The sequence below is a fragment of the Pyrgilauda ruficollis genome, unplaced genomic scaffold (genome assembly GCF_017590135.1).
Source record: "Pyrgilauda ruficollis isolate IOZ18807 unplaced genomic scaffold, ASM1759013v1 scaffold79, whole genome shotgun sequence".
Lineage (NCBI taxonomy): Eukaryota > Metazoa > Chordata > Aves > Passeriformes > Passeridae > Pyrgilauda > Pyrgilauda ruficollis.
In genome coordinates, this window is record NW_024529821.1 from 3,656,565 (window position 1) to 3,681,003 (window position 24,439).

At 38.2% G+C, this 24,439-nt stretch overlaps 1 protein-coding gene across 7 annotated transcripts in view; it reads left to right on the forward strand.

Annotated features, from left to right (window-relative positions):
* The window catches only part of WDR33 (WD repeat domain 33), a 68,876-nt gene that overhangs the window by 18,054 nt on the left and 26,383 nt on the right, over positions 1-24,439 (forward strand). For 6 of the 7 annotated variants that reach the window (XM_041486933.1, XM_041486935.1, XM_041486936.1 and 3 more), the window contains 5 exons: positions 686-754; positions 1,199-1,303; positions 1,931-2,026; positions 2,500-2,651; positions 4,406-4,503. In XM_041486933.1, the coding sequence (XP_041342867.1) occupies positions 686-754; positions 1,199-1,303; positions 1,931-2,026; positions 2,500-2,651; positions 4,406-4,503 (520 nt within the window). Of the gene's footprint in view, positions 1-685; positions 755-1,198; positions 1,304-1,930; positions 2,027-2,499; positions 2,652-4,405; positions 4,504-5,554; positions 7,952-24,439 lie in introns of those variants that run through there. The other variant, XM_041486939.1, reaches the window with a different exon arrangement.

The following is a 24,439-nucleotide window of genomic DNA, read 5'->3' on the forward strand; positions in this document are numbered from 1 at the left end:
AATCAAGAAAATGTGTAATTTGCTCCTGGTTTAAGAGGTTGTAGCAAACTGTAATGGTGCATGCTGGGAATGCTTTACCTAGAATTGTAACTTGTTTCCAGTATGTGCACAGATCCAAATTGGTAGGGTCTGTGGCTCAAAGCCAAAATAAGTGATTGAATTCTAAATTCATGAGGAGTGTTTTTGAAAAGGTTTTGTTCGACAACTCACAAAATTTAAGTAATTGAAGGCATTGTTACCCTTGGTCTTCTAAGCTGTGACCTTTTGAAAGTGTTGTCTTTATGCTGGCTCTGCAGAAGGATCTTCTGTAGCTGGTGCTGCTGTGTGGATTTCATGGGCAGCTCATCAGCACAGCTGCTAATGGTGTAAATTCTTGTCCTGAATATAAAGCTTTGACACTGGGCAGCAGAGTACCACAGTAATGTTCCTTGTTACATAGGAGTGCTGCTTTCCTGGAGTTGCTTCAATCTGTTGAAATTAACACTTTAAACATTCCTGACTCCTTTTCTTACAGAATATAAATTCCACTTGTTCCTTTCCCTGAGCCCAAAGTCTTAACACAGTTCATTCTAAAATCCTTGGAGCACTTTAAAATTTCCCAAACAGGATCTCCATGTGTTTCTTACTTTGTTACTTAACAAGGAAGTACACTGTTATGAACTAGGAGTTGTTTTTTTCTTTCCAGAATAGAGTGTGGCAGCGAGACCAGCGAGATATGCGAGCGATCCAGCCCGATGCAGGATATTACAATGATGTAAGTAAAGTTTTCCTATTCACTGATAAAGTTGTGCATATAAAATTTGTCCAGAAAATTGGAAGGATTCTGCCTGTCAGCTGAGGATATTTTTGTATCTGCAAAAAGCCTTTAAGCTGTGAAGGGTATCTTCACTCTAGGTTATTTTGTTCTCTTGGAATCTATGTCCATGAAAGGACCTTAAGGTTGGACAGGCTTTTAATTTCTGTGCATAGGAACTTTCATCATGCACTGAGGTTGCAAAGCTGCTCTTGAAGATGCTTTCTGGATGTTTGTGTTGTTAAATCATGCAGACTCTTTGAAACACTTCTACCAACTTACTTCTGGTAATATCCCTGTAAATGATAACCTTGCTTTTCCAAAAATGGGTGTTTAGAATGTGTTCTTTTCTTGAAGGCTCTGATTTAAATGTCATCAGGAGATGTTTTCCTTCTTCTCTTACAGTTAGTGCCTCCTATAGGAATGCTGAACAACCCTATGAATGCTGTGACAACAAAATTTGTTCGGACATCTACTAATAAAGTAAAATGCCCAGTGTTTGTTGTCAGGGTGAGTACAGTGTTGGAAGTACTGTGTTGTCTTAATTTAAATAAGACTGATTCTTATCTGAACAAGATGGCAGTCATAGCATCTTTAAATAAAAATAGCATGTGTAGTGTATGGACTACTTCTGTGTCCAGTCTTTCTATGGAGAGCTTTAGGAAAATAAATTGTAAATTCTGAGTACACAAGAGTTATTATTCTCAGAGTTCGGGGTGCAATTCCTACCTTCCTTACTACATTTCAGAGACCTGACATGTCTTGACTCAAAAGAAAGGAAATTTGGTCTCTGTGCTGTTCGAGTCTCATAGCAGCTTTTAACAACTTTTCCATGGTGTCACAAGTATTGTTTACTATGGATATCGTGTGCTAGAAATACACTCGTGCCAGTAAACTGTTTCATCTTTACTACTACAGTTTTTCATTGTTTTTACAGTGGGCTTTGTCCTGTTGTAACAAAAGTCAAAAGTCCCCTGGCACAGTTTTGCATTTTTGCCTTCTTGCATCCTCCAGAAAGTAATTTAGTAGCTTCCGTTTCCACAGAGTCCCTGAAGAAGCTCATGATTTATTTGGAGAATTGTGAAGAAATATTTGAATGTTATATTTGCACAGTTTAGTTAAATGTTTCTTTTGCAGTGGACTCCTGAGGGGAGACGCTTGGTCACTGGTGCATCTAGTGGGGAGTTCACTTTATGGAATGGACTGACTTTCAATTTTGAAACAATATTGCAGGTAAAGTAATCTGTCAAGATTTCTTTGTATTTCCTTGAGGTCTTGGAGCATGTTTTAGGAACACATCTTCACCCTGTTCATCATGGGTCTGTGGTCTGAGTGGTGATGGGAGCCTTAGAGGTCTTCTGTCTTGTTGTGATCCCATGTCAGGCCATGGCTACAGGCAATTCATTTAATACTTCTCATTCCACCTCCATCTTCTATATTAACTGTTCTCAAGAATGTACTATGAGTATTTGTAATTAAAAAAAAAACACTTTGAAAACAAAGTGCAAATACTCTTATTATTTAGAAGACCACTGTATACAGAGTAAGGGATTTCCCCCCCCCCAACATCTTGAATGTAATTAGATCATCATTGTTCTCGTTTCCTCATTGCAGCTGTAAAGTCGGAACTTTAGTAACTTCAGTGTTTGTGTGGATCAGAGAGTATTGGAATGTGTTTGCTAGAAGTTCTGTTTCTGAATTTGCAGGCTCACGACAGCCCTGTAAGGGCTATGACTTGGTCACACAATGATATGTGGATGCTGACAGCAGACCACGGGGGATATGTGAAATACTGGCAGTCCAACATGAACAACGTCAAGATGTTCCAGGCACATAAGGAGGCGATTAGAGAGGCCAGGTTTATACACAATATACCATTTTCTGTAGTACCTATTGCCATGATTAGACTGTTCTCTAAGTGTATTCTGGGTGCAGAAATGCATGGGTTCTGTCAGATTCTGGGAAACTTCCTGCACCACATAAACAGAGTATTTCCTTTTGTTTCCACATTCTCACCGTTTTGCTGGCACCTTTCTGAATTAGTATTGTCCCAGTATCCGCCTCTGCAATATGTTAGAGATGTATTTGTCTGCCGCATTTTGCACTGGTATTCTTTTCATTTTTATATGGTGACGATGTGTATCAGTTATTCCTTTTTATACGCACTGTGTAAGACAACAATTTCATTCCAAATAAAGAATTCAGTCTTTAATAATCTAACTGAATAAAATATAAAGCCTTCAGAAATAAAACACCTGCATAGTTCTCACAAAATAATAAAACACTAAATAAAGTGAAGAACTGCTTGGCTTGGTGAAGCCAAGACTTCCAGTAATACTAAATACCCACGCAGACTGCCACATACAGAAGTCTAATGTTAATACTGAATGGGTTCTTCAAGCTTGAAACTGTAAGAAAGCTATTGAAAAGAAGATTGTAGGATATTCTCTTGGTTCAGTGTTGATGCCTCAGTTGTGCAAATGTCTATATAAAATCAAACCTAAAGTGATACTTATCAGTAAGATGTAAATGAAGGGTGTTTCTAGAACAAACCTGCATATAATTTTTAGTAAATGTTTTTAAAGTAAGCCTGAAGAGAAGCTGCAGATCCCAAATGGCGCTAAAACAGTGTTTCTTTGGGTTCAGGTGCTGGCCCATGGTGATAAAGGTTCACTGCCACAAACTCACTTTCCACTAAAGTCACCATTTTTCTTGGTAGGGTGCAGCATTTTCTGCCAGAGTTTGGTTATGAGAAGTGCTTACTTTGGATTCAGTTACTATCTGACTATCATGGCCATGCACTGAATTTCTCTACTGCTTTAGGCCCTTTCTTGATCATAAAGATCTAGGATTTCACAAGGGCTCCCTTGTGGTCTTTCACTGCACCAGAAAGAAAGTTGAGTGCCTGTCAGTTGTTGGAGGTGTTCTGGCCCTATTCACATGATTAAATAACTCCTTGCTTTTCCAGTGACTTTCATCAATCAATGTTAACTGCTGAACCTGGAAGCTGCTTACATGTCTGTAGGATTATTTTCATGTTGTTGGTGGGGTGTAATAAGAGGGAGTGTTTCCAAATTGCTCTTATAAGTGTTTGTTTTATATAGGTTTTTTTCCCCCAACAGTTAAACCAAGTAGTATTTTCCTGTAACCAGCTTTCCCTTATGTTTTGCTTCTCTGCTGCAAAGCACCTGTGGCTGAAGAGGAGTTTTTTCCTAAGAACTGTTCTCCTGTGCTTCTGTGCAGTGTCACTTTCTTGTGGTATTACCAAACATGAAAATCTAGGCTGACAGTTACCAAACCATATTGATGTTGCTTCTCATCCTGCAGAGAAGGCACTACTGTGTGCAGTCACTGATAGGAAGGTGCTAAGAATAAATGGCAGATTTTTTCCTCATTTGACAGGGGACTGCAATGCAATAGTAACCCTATGCTGAATTCATGTCTTGTGGTGAAGTGCTGTTTGGCAGGCACTGTATTCACTTACAAGTGCCTATGTTCAAATGCCTCCTTCAGTGTATAACACATTACAGTATAATTTTGCCCTGTCTGAGAAGCATAGATAATCTGTTAAATGCTGACTTCTTTCCCCTGCTGTGTGTCTTCATGTAACAGTTTCTCACCCACGGATAATAAATTTGCTACATGCTCTGACGACGGCACTGTTAGAATCTGGGACTTTCTACGTTGCCATGAGGAGAGAATTCTTCGAGGTATGTGTACCAAAAGTACTGATTGGGGTATTTCAAGAGGGGGAAAACCTTTTTTTTTTTTTTTTTCTTACTAGATGTTCACAATACAGCAGTATCAGCTTGTCTACAATTTTTTTCTTAATGCTCCAAACAAGTTTTTGTTTGGCTGCTGCTATAGGTACCTTATATTCATTCAGAGAGGCTGCAGTTCACAAGGGCATTAATTACACTGTTTACTCTCCACTTGAGCTCTAAACAATGGAGGTGGATAGAAGGACATTTTACTGCTCCTAATTAGGTAGAAACAGCTATTTCTGCATCAGGAATACATTTATCTTTCTCCAAAGCTTAATCTTTGTGGCTGCTGTTACTTCAGAATTTGCATCTTCGTGCAGAGGATTCCATTCTTTTCAGGGGCATAGCTTTCATTTTGATTTCTTCAGAGGCAAGGTGGTTATTTCTCATTCCATAAGAGGAAGAAAGTATTTAAGTAGAGAAAACGTGTACATTTTAATCACATCATTTATAGCACAGGCAAATAATCCTAGCTATGGTTAAAGTTTCTGTCCAGCATCTATGTACACTAAATTCTGGTTCCTTTCTGCTGGCCTTCTTGAACTTTTCTCCTTCTCTTGCTGCAGTCCTAATGAGCAGTAACAGTAACTTCTGACAGCTATTCCTTTTTTTGCAGAGATGTCCAAAGTACATAATTTAATAAGAGAATATATTAAAAGACTGCTGTGAGTCTGAGGGCTGTAGATTTGCAGATAATCTGCAAAGAAGGGATGGAATAAAAACATGGACTTTCAGTTCTAGATGTGTGAGCTTGTACAGTTCTTTCCTAAATTAAGGAATTTTCTTATTAAATCATACCTCCGTTTCGGACCTGCATTCCATATTTTATGATGTAAACCTCTCCCTGTTTCATTTGACTCTAAAGGTCTCCTCTTGTTTTACAAGCATGTTACTTTTAAACCCTGCTACTTTGCAAAGACATTGAGCTCCAGCATTACTGCAGTGATGTTTTAACAGCATGTGTCCACAGACATTATGGAAGGTGTGTTCTTTGCAGGACCTGGCAAACAAATTTCTAGGTTGTATACTTCACACCTATTACTCTGGAAGGCTTCAAACAGATTTAGGACTGTTCTGCTTAATGCTTTACAAAGAAATCTTTCTGCCTTAAACATACTCTGTACCCTCCTCCAGGTATGTACTAACCATGTGGAGGAAATAGGGATTGCCTCCGTGCAGAGTTGTCAAGGTTACAAAAACTCCTCCACTTCTATGGTCTTTCAGTGTTCTGTGTAAAGTAGAAGGAGAATAGCATTTAATTTAGGCTGTAGAGAAGGGAACTTGCAGTACATTTTCTTCTGTTACCTTGCGTATGTTAACATTTAATTGTGAGTAGACCTCAGATAGAATTATCCTGTAGTTTCTTAGTTCATACACCTCAGTATTTAATTTTTAGTTTGCACATAATTCTATAAACAATACATTTGCTTCTGTTATATCATCTAACCATAATACACTTCACTATTCATGTAAGTTGGAAGTGGTTTGAAAACTTTACCATCTTTGGATAAAATAGAACAGGAGAGATTATGCCTCATTTCTGGTGTCAGATAAGCAAAAAAAAAAAAACCCCACCAAGCTCCATCCTAAACCCAAAGAACACCAGCAAAAACATACCCCACACCAAAGTAAAATAATACCCAGACCCTTGATTGTTGGGAGGATGCCTCTGCAAATACACAGGTTTGATTTGGCTTTAGTCTCTAGGACTGGTTTTAAATATGGTCAGAAGAGTTACTTGAAAGAGCTCTGATGGGTAACATAATTTTCTTGACAGAAGATGCAACCTTTCACCCTTTTATTTGGAAGGTAGTGCTCATGGCTTTAGGATGCTGATCTTCAGCTTTTGGCTTCTCCATGTGCATTCTGCTTTTACAAGGTTACAAGTGTGACCTGTAATACTTTGCTGAGTACAGCCTTCCAATTGTGTAACTACTCATGCCATTGCCATGCAGTTAGAGATCTGTAAATTAAAATTTTGGTGCCACTATGTCAAAGGGATTTTTTTGTGCATTGTTTGGATCAAATACAATACTGGGAAATTATTTTTATTTCCTACTTTACACATCATACAGCTCTTCAGGATAATATTGATGCTGTGAAGTTGAAGGAGTTCTACAGTGTCCTTTAGGTCCCAAGTTTCACTTCACATGTTAAGGTGTTCAAGTTGTCACACAGAATTGTAAAAGTCAAATGTAACTATCAATTCACAGTCAGATGTATTAATTAAAAAGATCAGCACTCATAGGGGTAATGTGTCAATATCTTATTGTTCTGAATGATTTTTCAACAACCAATTAAGGAAGATATTTTAAAAAACATATTTGAAGATTCTAATGGTAAGAAATGCTTTTAATGCAATTCTGTAGAGAGCATTAAAGTAATGGGATAAGCTTTGCTGATATAAAAAAGACAGAATTCCATTATTGCAGGTGCTTTTGCTCGCACTGGAACAAACTAATATTTATTCCTATTGTTTATTGAAATGGCCTGAAGCAACAATTCTAGGCTTACCTCCTGAAGAGTACTGGAAAAACAATGGAAGTGGTGAATTACTTGAGATGAATTCTTAAGGTTTTCCTGCAGTTCTTTCAGCTGTCTGGAAGAGGCCAGTAGTTACATGGGATACACTTATTAGGTGTATCAGCTTCCCCTTAATTCCTCAAAGTGAAGGTAAACAGGACACCCTCCAGGGTTCTTGGTGGGTTGTGCCAGGGTTCTGAATCTCATTTCTTCAATCCCTAAGTCCCTTTTTGCTGGCCAGTTTTTCACTGCCTGAAGTTGCTTTGGCTGTTGTTGGTACCAACATAGCTTTCCAGGGCCCAGGAGGAGGGGTAGTTTGGGCATTTTGTTAGATTTATCAGACTCCTCTTTAATACCCTAAAGAAATAAATCTGATTAAATTCTTGTTTTCTTGGGGAACCATCTTGAAATTAAATGAGTTGTCTTGGAAGAACTTGTAGGTGGAGGAGATAGTGTTGTTTGTCATTGCTTCCCCACAGCCCAGGTGTGCCTGCCTTTTCTCTTGAGCTGCTGTGGTCCTGATTTTGCACCAGTTGCTTTTACCTGTGTGAATTTCTGTCATTTCACCATCTTGATGATGGTAACGAGTGCAGTTTAGTGCACTTACGAAAATGCATAGGTAGGAACTTTACTGATATTAAAAAAAGTTCTTTTAAAAATAAGGCAAGGAAAACAGGCTATAGTATAGCATAATTTTATTTTCATGACAATAGTCTCTTCCTCTGAATGGCATTTCTAATAAAATAATCTCAGATCTTTTGTCTAAACTGTTGCAATGAAGCTAATGCTGGAAACATTTCTGTAAGAGCATACACATGGATTGCTTTTAATAATGCTAAAAACATCTAGTAAAAAACTGTATGCAGTACAATGTTCATGTCCCTTTATTTATATGAGAAATTAGTGCTGTTGCTGGTTTTCACTGGTGGCAGTGACGTTCTAGGTAGTGTGTCTGTGCTGATGTATCCCTGGGAATATTTTGGGTAGGTCATTAATAAACACATGATTCCTTAATTATTCCCGGCATGACATTGTGGGTTAGGAGGCTACAAATAGATTTTGGATTTCTCAGTTCCCTTCTCCTTCCTTCTCCTTCCTCTCAGTCATCCAGAATCCACTAGAAATGAGTGCTTGGGAAGACTAATGCTTTCATTTTGAAGTGTAGATGAGTTCTGTATTCCCAGGATTTCAGAGTTACCTGCCTTAAATAGTTATTTTGAGGAGGATGACTCCACCCAGCTCTCTGAAGGATGGTATAACCATGCTTTTGAAATACTTTGTAGATATGTTTTTCCATTTTCTGTCTCTAAAATAGGGTGATACATTGAACAATCTTTCAGCCAGTGTGGTAGACTTGACAAAAGATTTGTCTTAGCCTATTCAAACAATTAAAGGCAATCAAGATTTTATTGCATTCTGCCTGGATTTGAAATGTGCATTTGTAACAACATCTGATTTTTAACACTGTCATCTACAAAATAACGTGTGGCAATCACAGCAATTGTGGTAAACAAACTCTTCATCTGCTCACAAGTTCTGGAAAAGTGTTTCCACCTCTATTCATACTGAAATAACTGAGGGATTTATTCCTTCTTTCTCTTCCATTTCTCAGTCTTTATTAACAGATAATGTACATGAAGTCCCTTAAGCTGTTGGAATCTATTGTATTCTGTCTCTGAACTTTCTGCCTGAAAGGGAAGGATCTCTTCAGAGTTTTTTCCCTCAGTCAAATAGCAAATCCTGAACCTAATTTAGACATGAGTTCCATGGGTAAAAGGAACCTGAGGAGCAGAGCTGCATCTTCAGCTTGGTCCCTCACTTTTAAAGATCTGTTATTATCAAGCTCTTAGCCTTGAAGCAAGTAACTTCTAAAACTGTTTCCTTTTCTTGGAGTATAATTGAACTCTACATTGGATATTTTAAAAGAAAAAATCCTAACACTTCTGTTTCCAACTTTACTACCCTTAAATGAGGTGGTTTTTTTTTTTTTTTTTTTTTTTTTTTGGGGTTTTTTTTTTTTTGCCTTGTCTCAGCAAAGAGAGAAAAGTCAGCAATTTCCAGAAAACCATGTATATCAATACCGTGTTTCTTTTAAGGAGAACTATTTTTTAAACCTTCAGGGGGTATTTGTGGGGATTGCTTCTTTAGACGGTTGGGATTTCAGGTGTATTTAAAACATCATCTAGTCTAGGTGTATCCCTGCACGAGTATCAGAAAGTTTTTATTCAGAACAGAAGCTCAGGCTGAAATGAGACCTGGCTGATAGTGGCACCAATCATATCAATCTAGAGAAGGCAAGTCCTTGAATTTTTGAACTTAAAAAGATGGTCTCTTTTGGAATGCTGGTATTGGACCAGCTCTGTCTCCTCTTTGTTGGTGGGTTTTTTGTTTGCCAGCTGGTGTTGCAGGTCTCTGATCTTGGTCAGTCTTTGTTGCCAAAGCTGAGCTGGGGCTGGGGGAGAGGTGTTGCAGCTAAATCAGTTGAGGAACAGCAAATGGCTGTGCTTTTCATATGCATTAGGCACAAGAAATGTTAAGGAATTTGTGTTAATAGTGAATCTGGGAGAGGTTTTTCCCCTACACAAACGGGATCATTTCCACAGTCTGTGATGCAGGAGCCCTGTTCTGCTGCTCATGTTATGCCAGTAATCCTGCTGCTGCTCCTTTGATTTTTTGTGCACGGTTGGCTCTTTATAGTCTCATGCGCTTTTTTCCTCTCATTAGGAAATGTCTCTGCCTTTGAGAGATTAAAAGTTGCACATATTGTACACAATTTCTTGCTTCATAAGTGGAAGGTAACACACAACATATATTTCCCAAGCATCTTTCTCTACACTTTGTTCCAAGTTAAGCAGCACCAGGGAGTTGGAGTGGGAATACTTATACCCTTTCCTGAGCTTGTAGCTAATCTCAGTTACTGCTGCTTGTTAGGATTATGGATATCTTCTACATTAGATGGGAAGAATCCCATTTCTTGCTTGAGGCTACTAAAAAGTGTTCAGGTGTCCTCTGGTAACTCAGTCTTATTCCTGATAATGACTTTCAGGACTAAAGTGCATTGGTTTTCTCTGCATAGGAAACTTTATTATAGGTAGGCTTTATTGAAATAGCCACTTCTCTATGTGTTAGAAGTAAAAATCCTGCGGAGAGTTGAGAAACTATCCTGCTATATTGACTTACATTGGCTTTCTATTTGTAAAGTGTTCTGGATTGAACAAAAATTTGGGTTGAACCACTATGTTGAGGTGGTTTACAGAAACCACCATTAAAAGATAATGGTAAGGTGGTAGCCTCAGGCTTTTGCTCTGCTTCCTAAAACAATTCCAGGAGAGTTAGAGGATATTGAAGACTGCTCTTGGACCTGGTTGAGCCTGATATGCCTAAAAACTGTAGTTCATAATTTTGTGAGTAGTGTACAGCATACTAAGTCTTAGAGTTCTGATTCTTATCTAGAATCAGTGTTTTGAAAATCCTGAAAAATGAATAGGAAATACATAGAATTCTCAAGGAACAGGTAGAAGAGAGGAGACATGAACCACAGGACTGTGCTATAAAGAAGGCTTTTCATAAGACAAGAATGAAGAGGCACTGTGCTAGAAAGAGGTAATTTCAGATTCAACTTTGAAATGTTTTTATCCCTTAAAATTGTCCTGAAGGTGAAAGTTATGCAACCACTTACTTTGAGCTCAAGAGGAAATTTTACACTAATATTTGTAACCCGTCTATTCTCTTAAGCTTGGAGGAATAATGAGAAACCTCAGAGAAACCAGGACAGCCAGCTCTCAGTGCTGCTGAAATGCAGGATGGTTCCACAAGAACTTCTCTGCATTGCTAGGATTTCTTGCCTCTGCTTCCTTTTCTGTGTCTGCTGATTGAAAGGGGCAGATAAATACTGAACTAGGTGAAACCATTTTTACAGGTTATTAGTTATAAGTACTTGAGGGATGAGAATTTCATTTCCATCAGTTGTGATTTCACATGGAGTTAAAAATAATAGTGCACAATACTCTGTGTAGGGCTCAGGACCCACCTGCAGTGAGAGCCTCTGGTGCACCTGAGAGCTTTGTCCTTCAGCCCTACTCATGACTGTGGAGGAAGAAAAACACCACCTGAGCAGATCACATTGATAGTAATGATAAAATCCTAAATTACAGAGGCATTTGAATGCTGATGCTAAGGTGTTACCAGTCTTCCTTTCTCAGCACAGGTGTGGTTGTTGAAAAGGAGGCAGGCCATTGAGGATGGTGGCCTCTGGGTATCTACTCACCAGAATCTCTCATAGCAAAAGCTCTCAACAAAAAAAAATAAATTTACAATTAGCCTTAAGCCAGTTATTTTAGTAACCCATCTCTGATAAAGTCTTACATGGATGAATACTCAGAATTGGACACTTAATTAATTAGATTTTTAATGGACTCTCTTTTTCTGACATACCATTTCCTCAGAGAGCCCAGATAAAATGAAGCTCTTTTAGAATAAGGGGTGGACATCTTCAGAAAATAGAAAAACACCGTTCCTTGCTGAAAATAATCCATGTCAGTCCTTAGAAACTTCCCTTGCAGGCTTTGTGATGCCACTTGTTTGAGTTAAACAAAACTATTTATTTAATTTGTATCTTTTTATATCCTCCAGTTACTGTACTAAAAGCTTTTGTGCATCTAGGTAAGCATGAACTTTGCAAAGCATTTGATATTTTCTTTGCAGCATTTCTACTCTACATGCTTAAATTATTTCCTGTTATTTTTACTTTTAGTCTGAATGCTATTCTAGGTTTAATAGCGAGACACTTGGCATCAAGTTTTATCATGTGAATGGTACCATAATCTCAATATTTGAGATTACATGTTGCTAGGGACAGCCAGACCCTGGGATATGGGGACAGAGCTTGCAAATGTTTTCCCTAAAATACAGTGGCTCTTTTTCTTTCATGTCTTTCATAACTGCCTGGCATTAACTTCCTCATGAGAAAGCTGATCCTGCTTGTGATACGTTGCATTTTTAGGAAGACACAGTCAAAATTTAATTGGGAATTTGCTGAAATGGGATTGTATAACAGACCAGGAGAAGAGGGACAAATAAGAATCCTGAATAAATCTGTGTGAAAGGTGGCTGGAAATAAGTATAGGAAATGTAGGCAAGCGTGGAGGCTGTGTCAATATGAAAAAACTAACAGCTTGTGTAAGGATTGAGAAAAGCTGGTGACAGTGTGAGTGTGGGGATGAGAATGATGTGTGGTGAAACTTGGCAAGTCACACTGGGCATTTTGTGAATCATTTTGGGCAACCTGAGTCACTGGATCAGCCACTGGAGAGGCAGGGGTTTTATAGCTGAGGGACACAGGTGGGCAGTGCAGAATGTGCCAAGAGTGTGTCTATGCTAATCTGTGTGCTAACAGTACTCCTGATATCTCTTACATTTTGTGTTCTCTGTCATGGCTTGTAGAAACTCCAACTGATTAAATAGAGTTAGGAACGTGCTCTGTGTTTGTTCTGAAGATGAACACGGAGTGAATCATAGACTGTGCTGAGTTGGAAGAGACCCCCAAGAATCATGGAGTCCAACTCTTTAGTCCTAGATGCACAAAATCCCCAAGATTCACATCGTTTGCCCATGAGTATTGTCCAAACCCTTGATGAACTCAGGCTTGGTGCTGTTACCACTTCCTGGGGACTCTCTTCCAGTGCTCAACCATCCTCTGGGTGAAAAACTTTCCTGGTGTCCAACATAAACCTGTCCTGACTCAGCTCTAGGTGTTCCCCTGGGTGCTGTCACTGGTCATGAGAGTGAAGACATCAGTATCTGCTCCTCCCCTTCGCCTCACAAGGAGGTTGTAGACTGCATTGAGGTCTCCTCAGTCTGTTCCAGGCTGAACAGATCAAATGACCTCAGCTGCTCCCCACATGGTTTCCCCTCTAGACCTTTCACAATCCTCATGGCCTCCCTTGAACTCTTTCTGAAACTTCATGTCTTATCTTGTGGTGCCCCAGCACTCGAGGTGAGGCCACCCCAGGTCAGAGCAGAGTGGGACAATCCCCCTTGCCTGGCTCCCCAGGGCATGGCTGGCCCTCCTGGCTGCCTGGACACCCCTGACTCACATTCAGCTTGCCATCCATCAGGGCTTCCCACAGCTGCTCTCAGCCTCTCATTCCCAGTCATACACACAGCCAGGGTGGCCCTGTCCCAGTGCAGAACCCAGCACTTGCCCTTGGTGAAGTCCATGTGGTTGGTGATTGCCCAGCTTGCTGCTGTTTAATGAGGGAGGGATGCTGTTGTTCTGACTGCACCTAGGAAAAGCTATCTCTACCACCTGATTAAAATTCATTATCTTCTTTAGTAGTCCCTGTGATGCTATGTGGGCTTTTTTTTTTTTTTTTCTTTTCAAGTGTTGTCATTTTACAGCTCTAAAACTGAAGCATCTAAAGTGCCTCCTCAGCTCTAAGGTTAGCTCTGGTTCACTTCAGCTGGGAATGTGACCAAGGTACATGTATATGCTTCTGCAGAAAGTAGCTGAATAAGTCAGGCATGCAAGCAGGTACTCAAGACTTATTTACAAACTTCAGTGCCAGAACTTTCCAAGGACTGATCCTTACTTCACTGTGACAATACAAATTATCACTTAAATTTGCTACTCACAGATAAGGCTTTTTGTTGAAATAAAACACTTTTTGGGGAAGACATTTTGATTTTTGCTGTTGAAATTATAAATGTGTCTTGCAGGTAAAGTAACTGTTGGGAAATTTTTATATATTCATACATTCATTTATAAAGGGAAGGTTTTGAGAGAGAGATTTTTTTTAATTCTAAAGTATTAGGGCTGTTAAGTGTTTTAGCTTCAAAGAAGCACACCTGTAAGTATGAAAGGTGTAAGTATAGAGGAGAAATCTAAAACTGCTTTGAAATGTATTTCTCTTATAAAAAGTTTCACAGATGAGGTTTGACAATTCTTCTATCCCAGACAGTTTAGATTACTACTTGTAATTACTAACTCAGTGGAAACATCTGATATTTCTAGTTCTGCAAAACATTCTTTTGATACATTACACAAGCTGTCCAGTTCAATGCCTCAGCTAGTTATTAATTTTATTTTTATTATATTATTTATATAATTAGCTTTTTAATATATACAATATCTTGTTAATATTTGTCATACTGTGTATGCATTGATTTTGCCCCACTGGATTTATGTAGTGAGAGCTGTTCTACAGCCACATAGAGAAGTAGCTGTAACTAACTACAGCCACATAGAGAAGTAGTTGTATCATTGCAGTTTAATTTGCTGGTGCAGACAAGAACTACATGTATTTTACTTGCATTGTCATTGAAGACAGAAGGTGATCTTCATCTGGTTTTGACCATTTATAGAAATTTTGTCTGAAAATTTTTGCTCACCAAAATTAGTTTTTAAAGGGAACTCACTGTATATAAATATGAGCCTGACCTGAAAAGCTGAACGTTAATTATAACAGGACTGGAACAGGTGCTTCTTCCAAGTCACCAAGATCTTAGAGGGTAAACTTCAAGGTTTTATTCAAAAAAGCTGAGGAATGTGTTACCTTAGCTGCTTAATATTGGGAAGAAAAATACCTTTCAGTAAAAAACAAACCCAGCTTTCTGTGTGTCCTGGCAGATATGTATTTTCTGCCATATGTACAGTAGGTCTTTTTTTTTCTGCCTGTTTATTTAGAATGATGGAGAGCATGAAAATACTGTAGATATTGTATTAAAATCTTATATTTTAAAGTTCATAACTTTAAAAAAATCATCTAAAGAGAGTCATAATAACCTTATAAATTGGTAGCTGTAATACTGCTGTGATTACTGTAACTGTTCTAGTTCTCAAAGGGTAAAATGAATAGATGAAAAAAATGGAGCTCAGAATCCTATTATTAGCAGCCTAGTGTTGTATGCTGGGGAAATCAAGTCTAAATTATTATACAATACTTTTACATTGAACTTCTCTTCATAGCTGACTTCCTTCTCTCCAGGATAGCCTTCTTCAGCTTTTTTTTTTTTTTTTCTGTGTTAAGATTTAAGGAAGGAGTAGCTCTGATACACATTTACATTCCTCAGAATTTGGATAGAAAGACCTTAACACAAAGCCTAGTGCTCCTTGAGATCTATTTTTCTTCAGAGGTTGAGGTTCCTACTGGCTTTATAAATAATCACTACCCTCAAAGGCTAAAAAAAAATCTGAGTGTCATTTTTGGATTCAGTGAAGAGCTGATACTCCACCCCACCCTCCAACCTTCTGTGGGAGGCACTTGTCCCAAGCTGTTTGACAGAGTAAAACATTCTCCTTTGAAAAGGAAGTTGTCACCATTTTTAAACATTTGGTGATATGTAGCACAAATTGCTGTAGAGATGGTACTCGTATGTAATTTCCCACTTAAGTACAAGTTTAATGGGAATCCCCAGAAGTTCAAATGAGTTAAAACTCATTGATGTCCTAGATATGTTACCATTATAAAAATAAATAGCATAGTAAAGTTAAAAGTTCTAAAAAAGAAAACAGTTTGTCTCCTTTTCTTACTCAGTGGAAAACACATTTAAAAGGCCATTTTCACTGCAGAGATGATCTCATGTTCAGGGTCTTTTTTTTTGTTCACCTGTTCTCTTACTAGAGCAGTAGAAGAGTGTGAGAGCTTTGCTAAATTTTAGGGCTTGTTCAGTCTCTGTCCTTGGAGGTTTTCAGGTTGAACCTGGATAAATCCCTGAGTAACCCGCTCTGACATCATAGCTTTGAGCAGCTGACCAAGAGACTTTTGGGATTTCTTCCAGCCTGACTTACCCAGTGCTCCTGGGGTACTGATTCAGTAATCATAATGAATCCCTCTGTTTTGCTAAAGCCAGCAAAAATCCTGCTGATGTAGGATTCAGCTGTCCATGTGTGACATAAGGAACTGATCTTGAAAATAATAAAAAACTATATATTTTTTTAGTCTATTTTTCTGGCAGCTTTTAACATGCGTGAGGAAATAGACATTATGTGGATTGGAAAGGATTCTTGTTTAGTGGGTCTTTTTTTTAGAGATGATAAATGTTTGATCGTTCCCTAGTAACTGTTAGTATGTTAGAGTAATCATCACTGAAGTTTCAGAACTTCCTGTGTCCTACAAGCATTAAAACTTCGTTGTAAATAAGATGGAAGGTGTGATTGTGTTCTGTCAGCATCTTTAAAGCTTCTGCTGATGTAGTAAGTGAGGTAAACCAATACCTATATATATATATGCAATAAATATATGTAATTGTTATATTTGCATATATAATTTTTATATAAACATAGAATGGTCCTAGTGGCACTTTTTATCACTAATTTCACTAGTATCATTAATACTTGTTTGTTGCTTTCTTTTATGTGTCACAATTATGCAGTCTTGAAAAGCACTTTGCAGGTTGTGTTGTAAAGCTGTACAATCCATGCACAATGAAATTGAAAGTGCTTGCTTTAAAAGAAAAAATAAGAATAAAAAAGTGATTTAGGTAGATGCTTTACCCCTCGGACTAGGGCAGCCTAGATTTGTCTGTGTGCATTAGTGTTCCTGAAGCTGCATTTCTCTGGATCACATTCCCAGCTTCTCCAGAGTCTCCCTTGGTAGACCTGCTGTGTTTACAAAAATAAGCCTTTACATCCAGGTGAAATGGGTGTTGGATAATCTTTTTCTTCTTTTTCTTTCAACTAAGAGCTGGTTTACAGAGTACATATTTCACTGTTCATTCCCATACCTCTTCCAGGTCTTGACTGTAATGTCTAAACCAAAATTATTTAATTTCTGAATGTAAGCATTTTAACAGAAGACTGCACATTATTAAATATTATTTTGAGACTGCAGTTATCTTAAAATTAAAAAAATAAATTTTAGAAGTTTTTGTCTTAAAACATGAAAAGTGCTGGCCAGATTTGTCTTGGTTTTTACTACACTGAATTTAGAAAGGAGTAACCACACATTTGAAAACTTGCAGACAAAATTCTCCCATTTGAATTGTAATTAATAGAGAACAAGGTACAGTTGCACATGGGAAATACAGTCTGGACAGCTATAAAGCCTATTTCTATATAGCTTAGGTACTTCCAATTGTTGGCAAGATATCTCTGTTTTCTAAGGATTTGCTGAGGATTTACTGAGTCTGTCGCTTGATAGAGTGCTGGGTGTTACTGTTTGCTGTTTTTGCCTGGTCAAGAAGAATCTGCCTTTTCTTTGTCTGCCTTCTGTTCTTCTTACCCATGCATAATTCATAGGCAGAAATAGTGGTTTTAATTAGGCCAGCTGATACAGTGAGAGAAAAGAGTAGGGTTTTGTTTGGTTTTGTTTTTTTGGGGGTTTTTTTGGTTTTGTTTTTGGTTTTTTTTTAAGGCTATATCAGCCCTTCTTAAGGATGCAGAAACTTGCTTATTTTAGGTCAGCTGATGTAGTTACATAATAAGATGCATTTTCCCTGCAGATCTTGCTTTATGCCCTTAAATCTTCAAGCAACAACTCTTTGTTGTTTCCCTAGCAGGGACTCGCCTAAAAGTGACTGTAAAAGGTTTTTTCTGTTTAGCAATACAATAGCATTATTCTCTTGGCTGCTTTGCTAAATTTAGCCCTTAGGAATATTGATAATAGTGATGAATATGGATTATTCTTGATTGCCATTCTCCTTTTGGAAGTCCCTGTTCTCCAGAGACTTACGAGTGAGCACATGGTGTTACATTTACAAATGTAAAACACTAAATTCAACGAGACAGTTTTTTTATTGCATTTAATTACTCTGCAGTTATTCTTTAGACAAAGGTAGGTTCTTTGTTTCACACTACTCCTAGTTTGTCAGGAATATCCCTTGCTCCTAAAGGAGGAAGAAAAGCTCATTCCAGTCACCTACACAAGCATTTGGAGGTGTCGTTTCTGTAGTACGTATTGCATTTGCCGGCACTTTTAAACAGGGCTTTTCTAAAAATGCAGTCAGGAATTTTTGTGCTTGTATTAATTTAGAATTCCTGTGGTCACAGAAAACTGGAGCTTTAAATAGCAGGTGCACTGCTGCCATGTTTGGAGGGATGCAGCCACCCCTTCCTGGCTGGAAAACACGTCCTGCTTGCTCACAGGCTTTGCACACGCTGCCTGATGCTTTCCCCTGCCATTTTCTTTTCTCTGCATCACAGAATTCTTCAAGGATTATCCAGTCTTTGTCCTTAAGAGCACTTAGTGTGGGTGTTTCAGTCTGCACACTACAAGGATGTCTGTTCCCAGTAAGCTTGGCTAGAAATACTGGCAGTTAATCTGCAGTGGTTGCAGCTGCATTATTTCCTGCACAACTCTGTCATCTCAGGTATCATCACTTCCACAGGTGTAGCAAATCACAGTAATTCACTGAAATTAAATGAGGTTCTGAGTCATGGGGGTTTATTCCACAGAAGTGACTTACTAGGTATTCCACAAGTTGTTTTTAACCCATTACACAATATTTATTTACCAAATTAATGACTTGTTCCAACAGAGTGTTGGTATTTGAGTAAGTTCTTTTTCAACTTTTTTGTAAGATGGAATCATTTACTTGGTAAGTAAGTTTACTTCAACTTTTTTTGCAAGTAAGGAATAGGCATGAGGCAATTTTTTTCTGAGAAATACTTAGCAGCATCAATTATCACAAGTAACTAATAAGCATAGTTCATTATTGGTATATGAAAAGCAACAGTGTGAGGAATTCAAATTAGAATTTAGTTTAACATAAAGTGCCATATTAAAAACCTTAGAAGTTAATATGGCATTTATTAGACATTAAGAGTATCAGATGTTTTTCCTGATGTGTCTACTCCTTGCAGTCTTTGCACAGGAGGAACTTGAGCTTAGCAGTGAGGAGGTAATTAATTTTTCAGTTTGTTACTGTCCATGGCTCTTGGATTGCAGTTACTGTGGACTGGACATCTGCAGGGCTGGGAATGGTCACCCAGCTGCTTCAGATCATGTGTTCTGCGCACCAGATGTTTTGTCCTAATTCTAGTTCCAATCAGCCTGAACAAATTACCTGCTAGTGAAAAATGATGAATTGCACTAATAATTCTGAAAAATCTATCCCCCCTTAAGAAAAAAAGAAAGGTTTAATTCACAGAGGAGCAGAAAAGCCTTCCTAAAACCACTTGATAGATGATCAGGCTCTGTAACTTTTATATAACAAAAACTTCTGGGGAGGTTTACTCACTTGTACATGATGCAGGAATATTTACTGCTGCTTTGCCAGGGAATGTGTGTCATGCAGACTGCAGAGCTGAATCCCCAGCAGTTTCTGTGTGAGTGCAGTGATCCAGGGGCACAGCCTCTGATGCCGTGTTGAGATCAGGGCTCTGCTGCTGCTGGAGTGCTCGCAGCCCAGGCTCCAGCAGATGAAGCTCCTGTTTGTAGGGCCAGATGTTCCCAGCCTGCTGCCCCTCTCCCCAGTGCAGTGCTTCTTGCAGCTGCTCACCTGCCTGGCACACTGACTCTTGTAATACTGCATCTTGCTAGCAGCAGATAATTCACTTGGGAGTGTGTATTCCAAAAACAGACTAGCCTGATGGAGGTGTATTCTGTGTACTAAAACAATCATTTTATTTTGTATTTTATTTGCACTGAAAATAAACTGTTGACATGGGATTATACCTGTTAAAGCTTCTTTTTTTGTTGTTAACTTTTTAAGGTTAAAAATGCACTTTACTCCCCAATACACAGTTGCCGTGTTAACAGAAATATTAAAAAATCAAAATGTAAATTTGGCAGCACTTGCATCATTTGGCCAACAAATATATTTGGTTTTTTTCAGTTTCCTCAGTGGCTTATTTCAGTAGCAATGACATGCTCTTGCCTAGTCTTTCTTAAACAGAAATGATACCATCTTCTCTCATGACAGTCATCTTTCTTTGGGCTATGCTTACGAGACTATGTATGGAAATTTATCTGTGCAAGTGAAGAGGTGACTTTTTTTCTGCCTCCCCCACAGCACTGATTCACTTAATCAGTAATTTTTATTTTACAGAAGATTTCCAAAGTCCAACTTCTAGAGGATAAACCCTGCAATTTCACATTCCTCAGCTTAGCTACAGACATCACACACAGCACTGTAAAAGGTGTTTTATTTGAGGAGCACAGATCAGTTCCACTCCAGGCAGGGGAGCAGCCTCATCCTGGCCATGACCTCCCCCTCATTATTTTTGTGCTTAACCTACTTCCTTCCTTCTGCCTGTTATTTTCCAAATTTTCCATCTTCCCAAAGGCACTTGCATTTTAGCTGTCTCCTGTCTCTGGAGCTTCATGTATGGACCCAGTTCATTGTGGTTATGGGAACTGGTTTGTGCATTTCTCAGACTGGAAAGATATTTTGTATTTTCTTCATTTTGATGTGTGTAAGATGAAAATTTTTAAAAGCTGCTACGGAAAACACTGAGAGAAATCTAAAGATTCTTTAGGAAAAAGTTTCTTTCTGAACCACATCATCCCAATAAACACTTGTTCTTTCTTGCCTTTAATTTTAAATTTATCATGTAGTTATGTTTTCTTTTGGTGGTTTGAGCCACGTTTTTTGCACAGTTTCAGATGATTGGAAGTTTAGCAGATATCTTTTGTGGTGCTCGTTTTGTATAATAAATGGTCCAAAATTCAGGCAAAAAAAGCCCCATAGATAACTTGTTCATATTTTCAGCTTGTATTTCCAGAATGATGATAATTAAAATCTCTGGTATTAATATTCCTCCCGTTGTGCTCATTCCATATCAAAGAAGACTTAGCAAAAAGTTAAACTTCTGCAGGCAAGATCACTGTTTCAGAAAAACTGAAGAGTTTCTTTTTTCTCAGTGTTCCTGAAGAGATGGTCAGATTTCTCTTTTTGTTCTGTGTGCACTTGCAAATAGATGGACATTCTCTGTCTAGGCAGTTCTTTTGTCCATGTCATTTGACTTTTTATGTATTCTCTAGAATTTTGTCTCTATATATTGTCTAGAATTTTTTGTACATTTTTTTGAAATTTTTTTAAAGCTCTACAATAGCTTTAGTTCATAAAATACTTCAGACTGACTTATTTTCCTCTGAGTGTAAGATTTTTGACTAACAAAGTTTCTGTTTAAGTATTTGGAAAATTTTCATTTTGAACTATTAGACAGTGTATCTGCTGCTAACAGGTAAGGGTGTTCAGTAACAGCCAGGAGTTGTTGGTGTAGCACTGAAATTGAATATTTTTCTGCTTCTGAGGAGCAATTTTCCTGTTCTAATCAACTTTATTTCCTGTGGAAGTTCTGATTACTTCATGAGAACACAACACTACAATTAAAGTTGCAGTAGGCTTTTAGAATTCTTTCCTGCCAAATTCTGCATCATTTCTTTATGTTCTTTTGGGAATTTGTAACATGCTGCTGGCTGCATGTCCCTGTAGACTCAAATACAAATTCAGTTATAATTACAATTTTATAATTCTGCATCACAGAGGAGAACGATATTCATGTCTTGACTGATGTTTTTCCACCTTTGAGGCTGGCAGTGAAAAAATCTAACTGCTAGTGACTTCCAGAAGCACAGAAGTGTTGGAAGAAGTATTTAGTCTCTCCATAGCCTGATGTGGTGGATGTGTTTGATTCCTGTATCCTCTGTTCTGGTCTTGGAAGAACAGTCTCTAATATGTTGTCATAGGAAACTGTGTCACAGCTATTTTTTTTTTTACACTAAGAAGTAGTAGCAGCAGTTTTTTCCCTGCACTTTAAAAATTGCATCTCTCTTGTTCACATCTCTGTGTGATGTTAGTAAATGAATCTGAGGACAGGATTTTCCACAAATTATTGCCAGCACTTTTGTTTGGAAACCCACTTAAACTGGTGATAGCCCCTTTGCCTTTCTTCTCATGCCCATCTATGTTATCTTTACATGTTCTCCATGTCTTTCCCCCCTGGTTTTGATATATCTCAGTTACTCAAGTATTATTTGGATTGTTTTATCCCATTTCTTCCTGTTGACATCTCTCCCTTTCTTTGTTAGGTTTTATTGCACAAAATCCCTGGTAAGTTTTGAACATCATAATTTTCCCTGTCTCTCTGTTCAGTCACGTGTGAAGAGCTTTGTTGTAGATCCATTCATGTGCTTGTAGAATTTAAAATGACACATGGGGATGCACAGAATTTTAGACAGCTTCATAAATACTTGTACAGCCACACTGCAAAACAGTTGTTTAATAAGGGACCTCTTTTTAGAATTTAAACAGAAATAAAAGATACTTGCATTTCTCTACTTACTTAGGAACTGCAGTGTTATTTTTAAATCTAAAAGAGGGAAAGATTTTCTTAAATTTCAGAATTATTAGTTGGCAAGAAAGAGAGGACTGGGAGTGTAGTGGTGATACAGGAAAGTTAAGAAAATAAGAGCACTGATGGTGCAGAAATTTAAAGTAAGACAGAAAACATTCCTTTTTTCTGTCTCTTGCCTGACCTCGCCTCTGCTACTTAAAATTTCAAATGAAGGGTTTCTCTCTCTTTTTATTCAAATCATTGTTTGTCTCCTGCATTTCAATTACACTTTTTCACTTGTTGAAATTGTTATTGTTTTAAATTTTGCTGTGTTTTTTCTCATTAGCCCCAAAAACACAGCTAAATTAAACATTTCTGTATAGTAGTGTGATATTACATGTGATAATTACATGCCAGATTTTTTTCTGTTTCAGTTCATGGTATTCTGTTCATTAGGTGGGTTTCTGTCCCTATAATTTTTCAGCCCTTTTGTATCTCAATTGCTTGAAAATTGACCCTTTCTGCTTGAGATGAGAATTCTGTTTGCTCAGAAAGAGCAGTGCTTGGTAACTCAGTGCTCTGTTTTCTGCCAGCAGTTTATTTCAGTGGACCTGCTGCTGCTCACTTTGCTCAGCCTTGGTGGCATTGCAAAATGCACAGAGCAAATTGAATGGCCTCTGTCTTCATATCCCTTCTTGGAACTTTTACACTTGCTAATTGGATTACTGACTGACATAAATGTTCTCCTGCAGTCTATATAATAATCTTTCTGTGTGCCTCCTCACCTCACCCCAGGCCTGCTGCTGTTCATGTACTGCTGGGAGTATTGTCAGTCATGCACTTCTTGCCCTGCAACCAAAGAAAATAGTTTTCCCAGCTTCTGTGTAGCTAAACTCAGTATTTCTTTGCTTGACATTACAGTGGGCTCGTAATTATGAGATATTTTGTTATGGTAAACTGACTGTCAGAAATAGCTTATGTGTATTTTTTGGCTGGCAAGAAGAAAAATAGCTTTTGTGCAAAAGTGCTGTCCCTTAAAGTGAGCACCTGGCTGGACAAGTGTTCACTGGGTCTGGCCAGATGATCATGGCTGCCTTTAAAAGTCATTTAGTTGACTGACAGTTGATAGCTCTTCTCTCAAAGAGATGTTAAACAGGTAGGAAGCTGCCCTGTCATCTTAGCCATGAAAACACATTGAAAGCTGTTCTTCCAGTTTAAGAATATCAAGGTAACTGAAAGGTCTTGGTAGTCCTTCTCTGTTGGGTATTTTTATTAAGAGATTCTGGGTCCACTTGGCAGCAAGGGTATATAAAGAAAGACTTCTTATAACTTCTTTTACTCAGATCCACAAATACTTTTCTTAGTTTTTTGCAGCTTGCTGAGCGAATTCTCTGGTCATGTGGCCACACAGGGGTTTGAAACTTGAATTAACCTCTAAACTAGGTATTTGGGCTGTTCCGTTCTCTTGCAACAGCCATAATCACCAGCAGAACTCAAATGAGCATCCAGCAGGATGTTAAAGGAAGTAATTACTGGAAATTAATACTAATGGTTACTCTTAGATTTTCTGGAAGTCTTTGTTCTCTTCCCAGAGATGGGAGCTAAGTATTCTGATTTTACCACTTGGAACCTTGACCAAAATTTTGGTCAAAGCAGAGAGCTAGAGGCAAGGAGGTTGTAAACTCTAAAGTGTCCACCCTGATTTCCTTCCTTTCCCCTCTGTTAACTAAATTGCCAGGCTGAATTTTAGGATGTACCAAAGTCTCTTTATTAGCTTCAAGTTAATTTCAAAGTACATCTAAATTGTACTGTGGTTTTGACATTCCTTCTTTGCATTACTTACTGTAGTTTCAGTAAAACTATTAAACTTTGTGTCACAAGGTGTCACAAACTTTTTGTGACACTTAATGGTGTCACACAGGTGTAACAGGCAGAGGCTTGGCAGAAGAGTGCTGGTGGAAAGGTGGGGATTTTGACTCCCTGTTGGCAGGAAGTAACCACACCGAGTCACCAATTTCAGCAATTAGTGACCAGAACTAGTTTCTTCGTGTGTGTTTAGAAAACCCCACTGAAGCTGCTCTAGGTTCAGTTCATCTTAAAATCCCATCAGTTCCTGGAAGCTTGGCTTCAGGCACCAGTTTT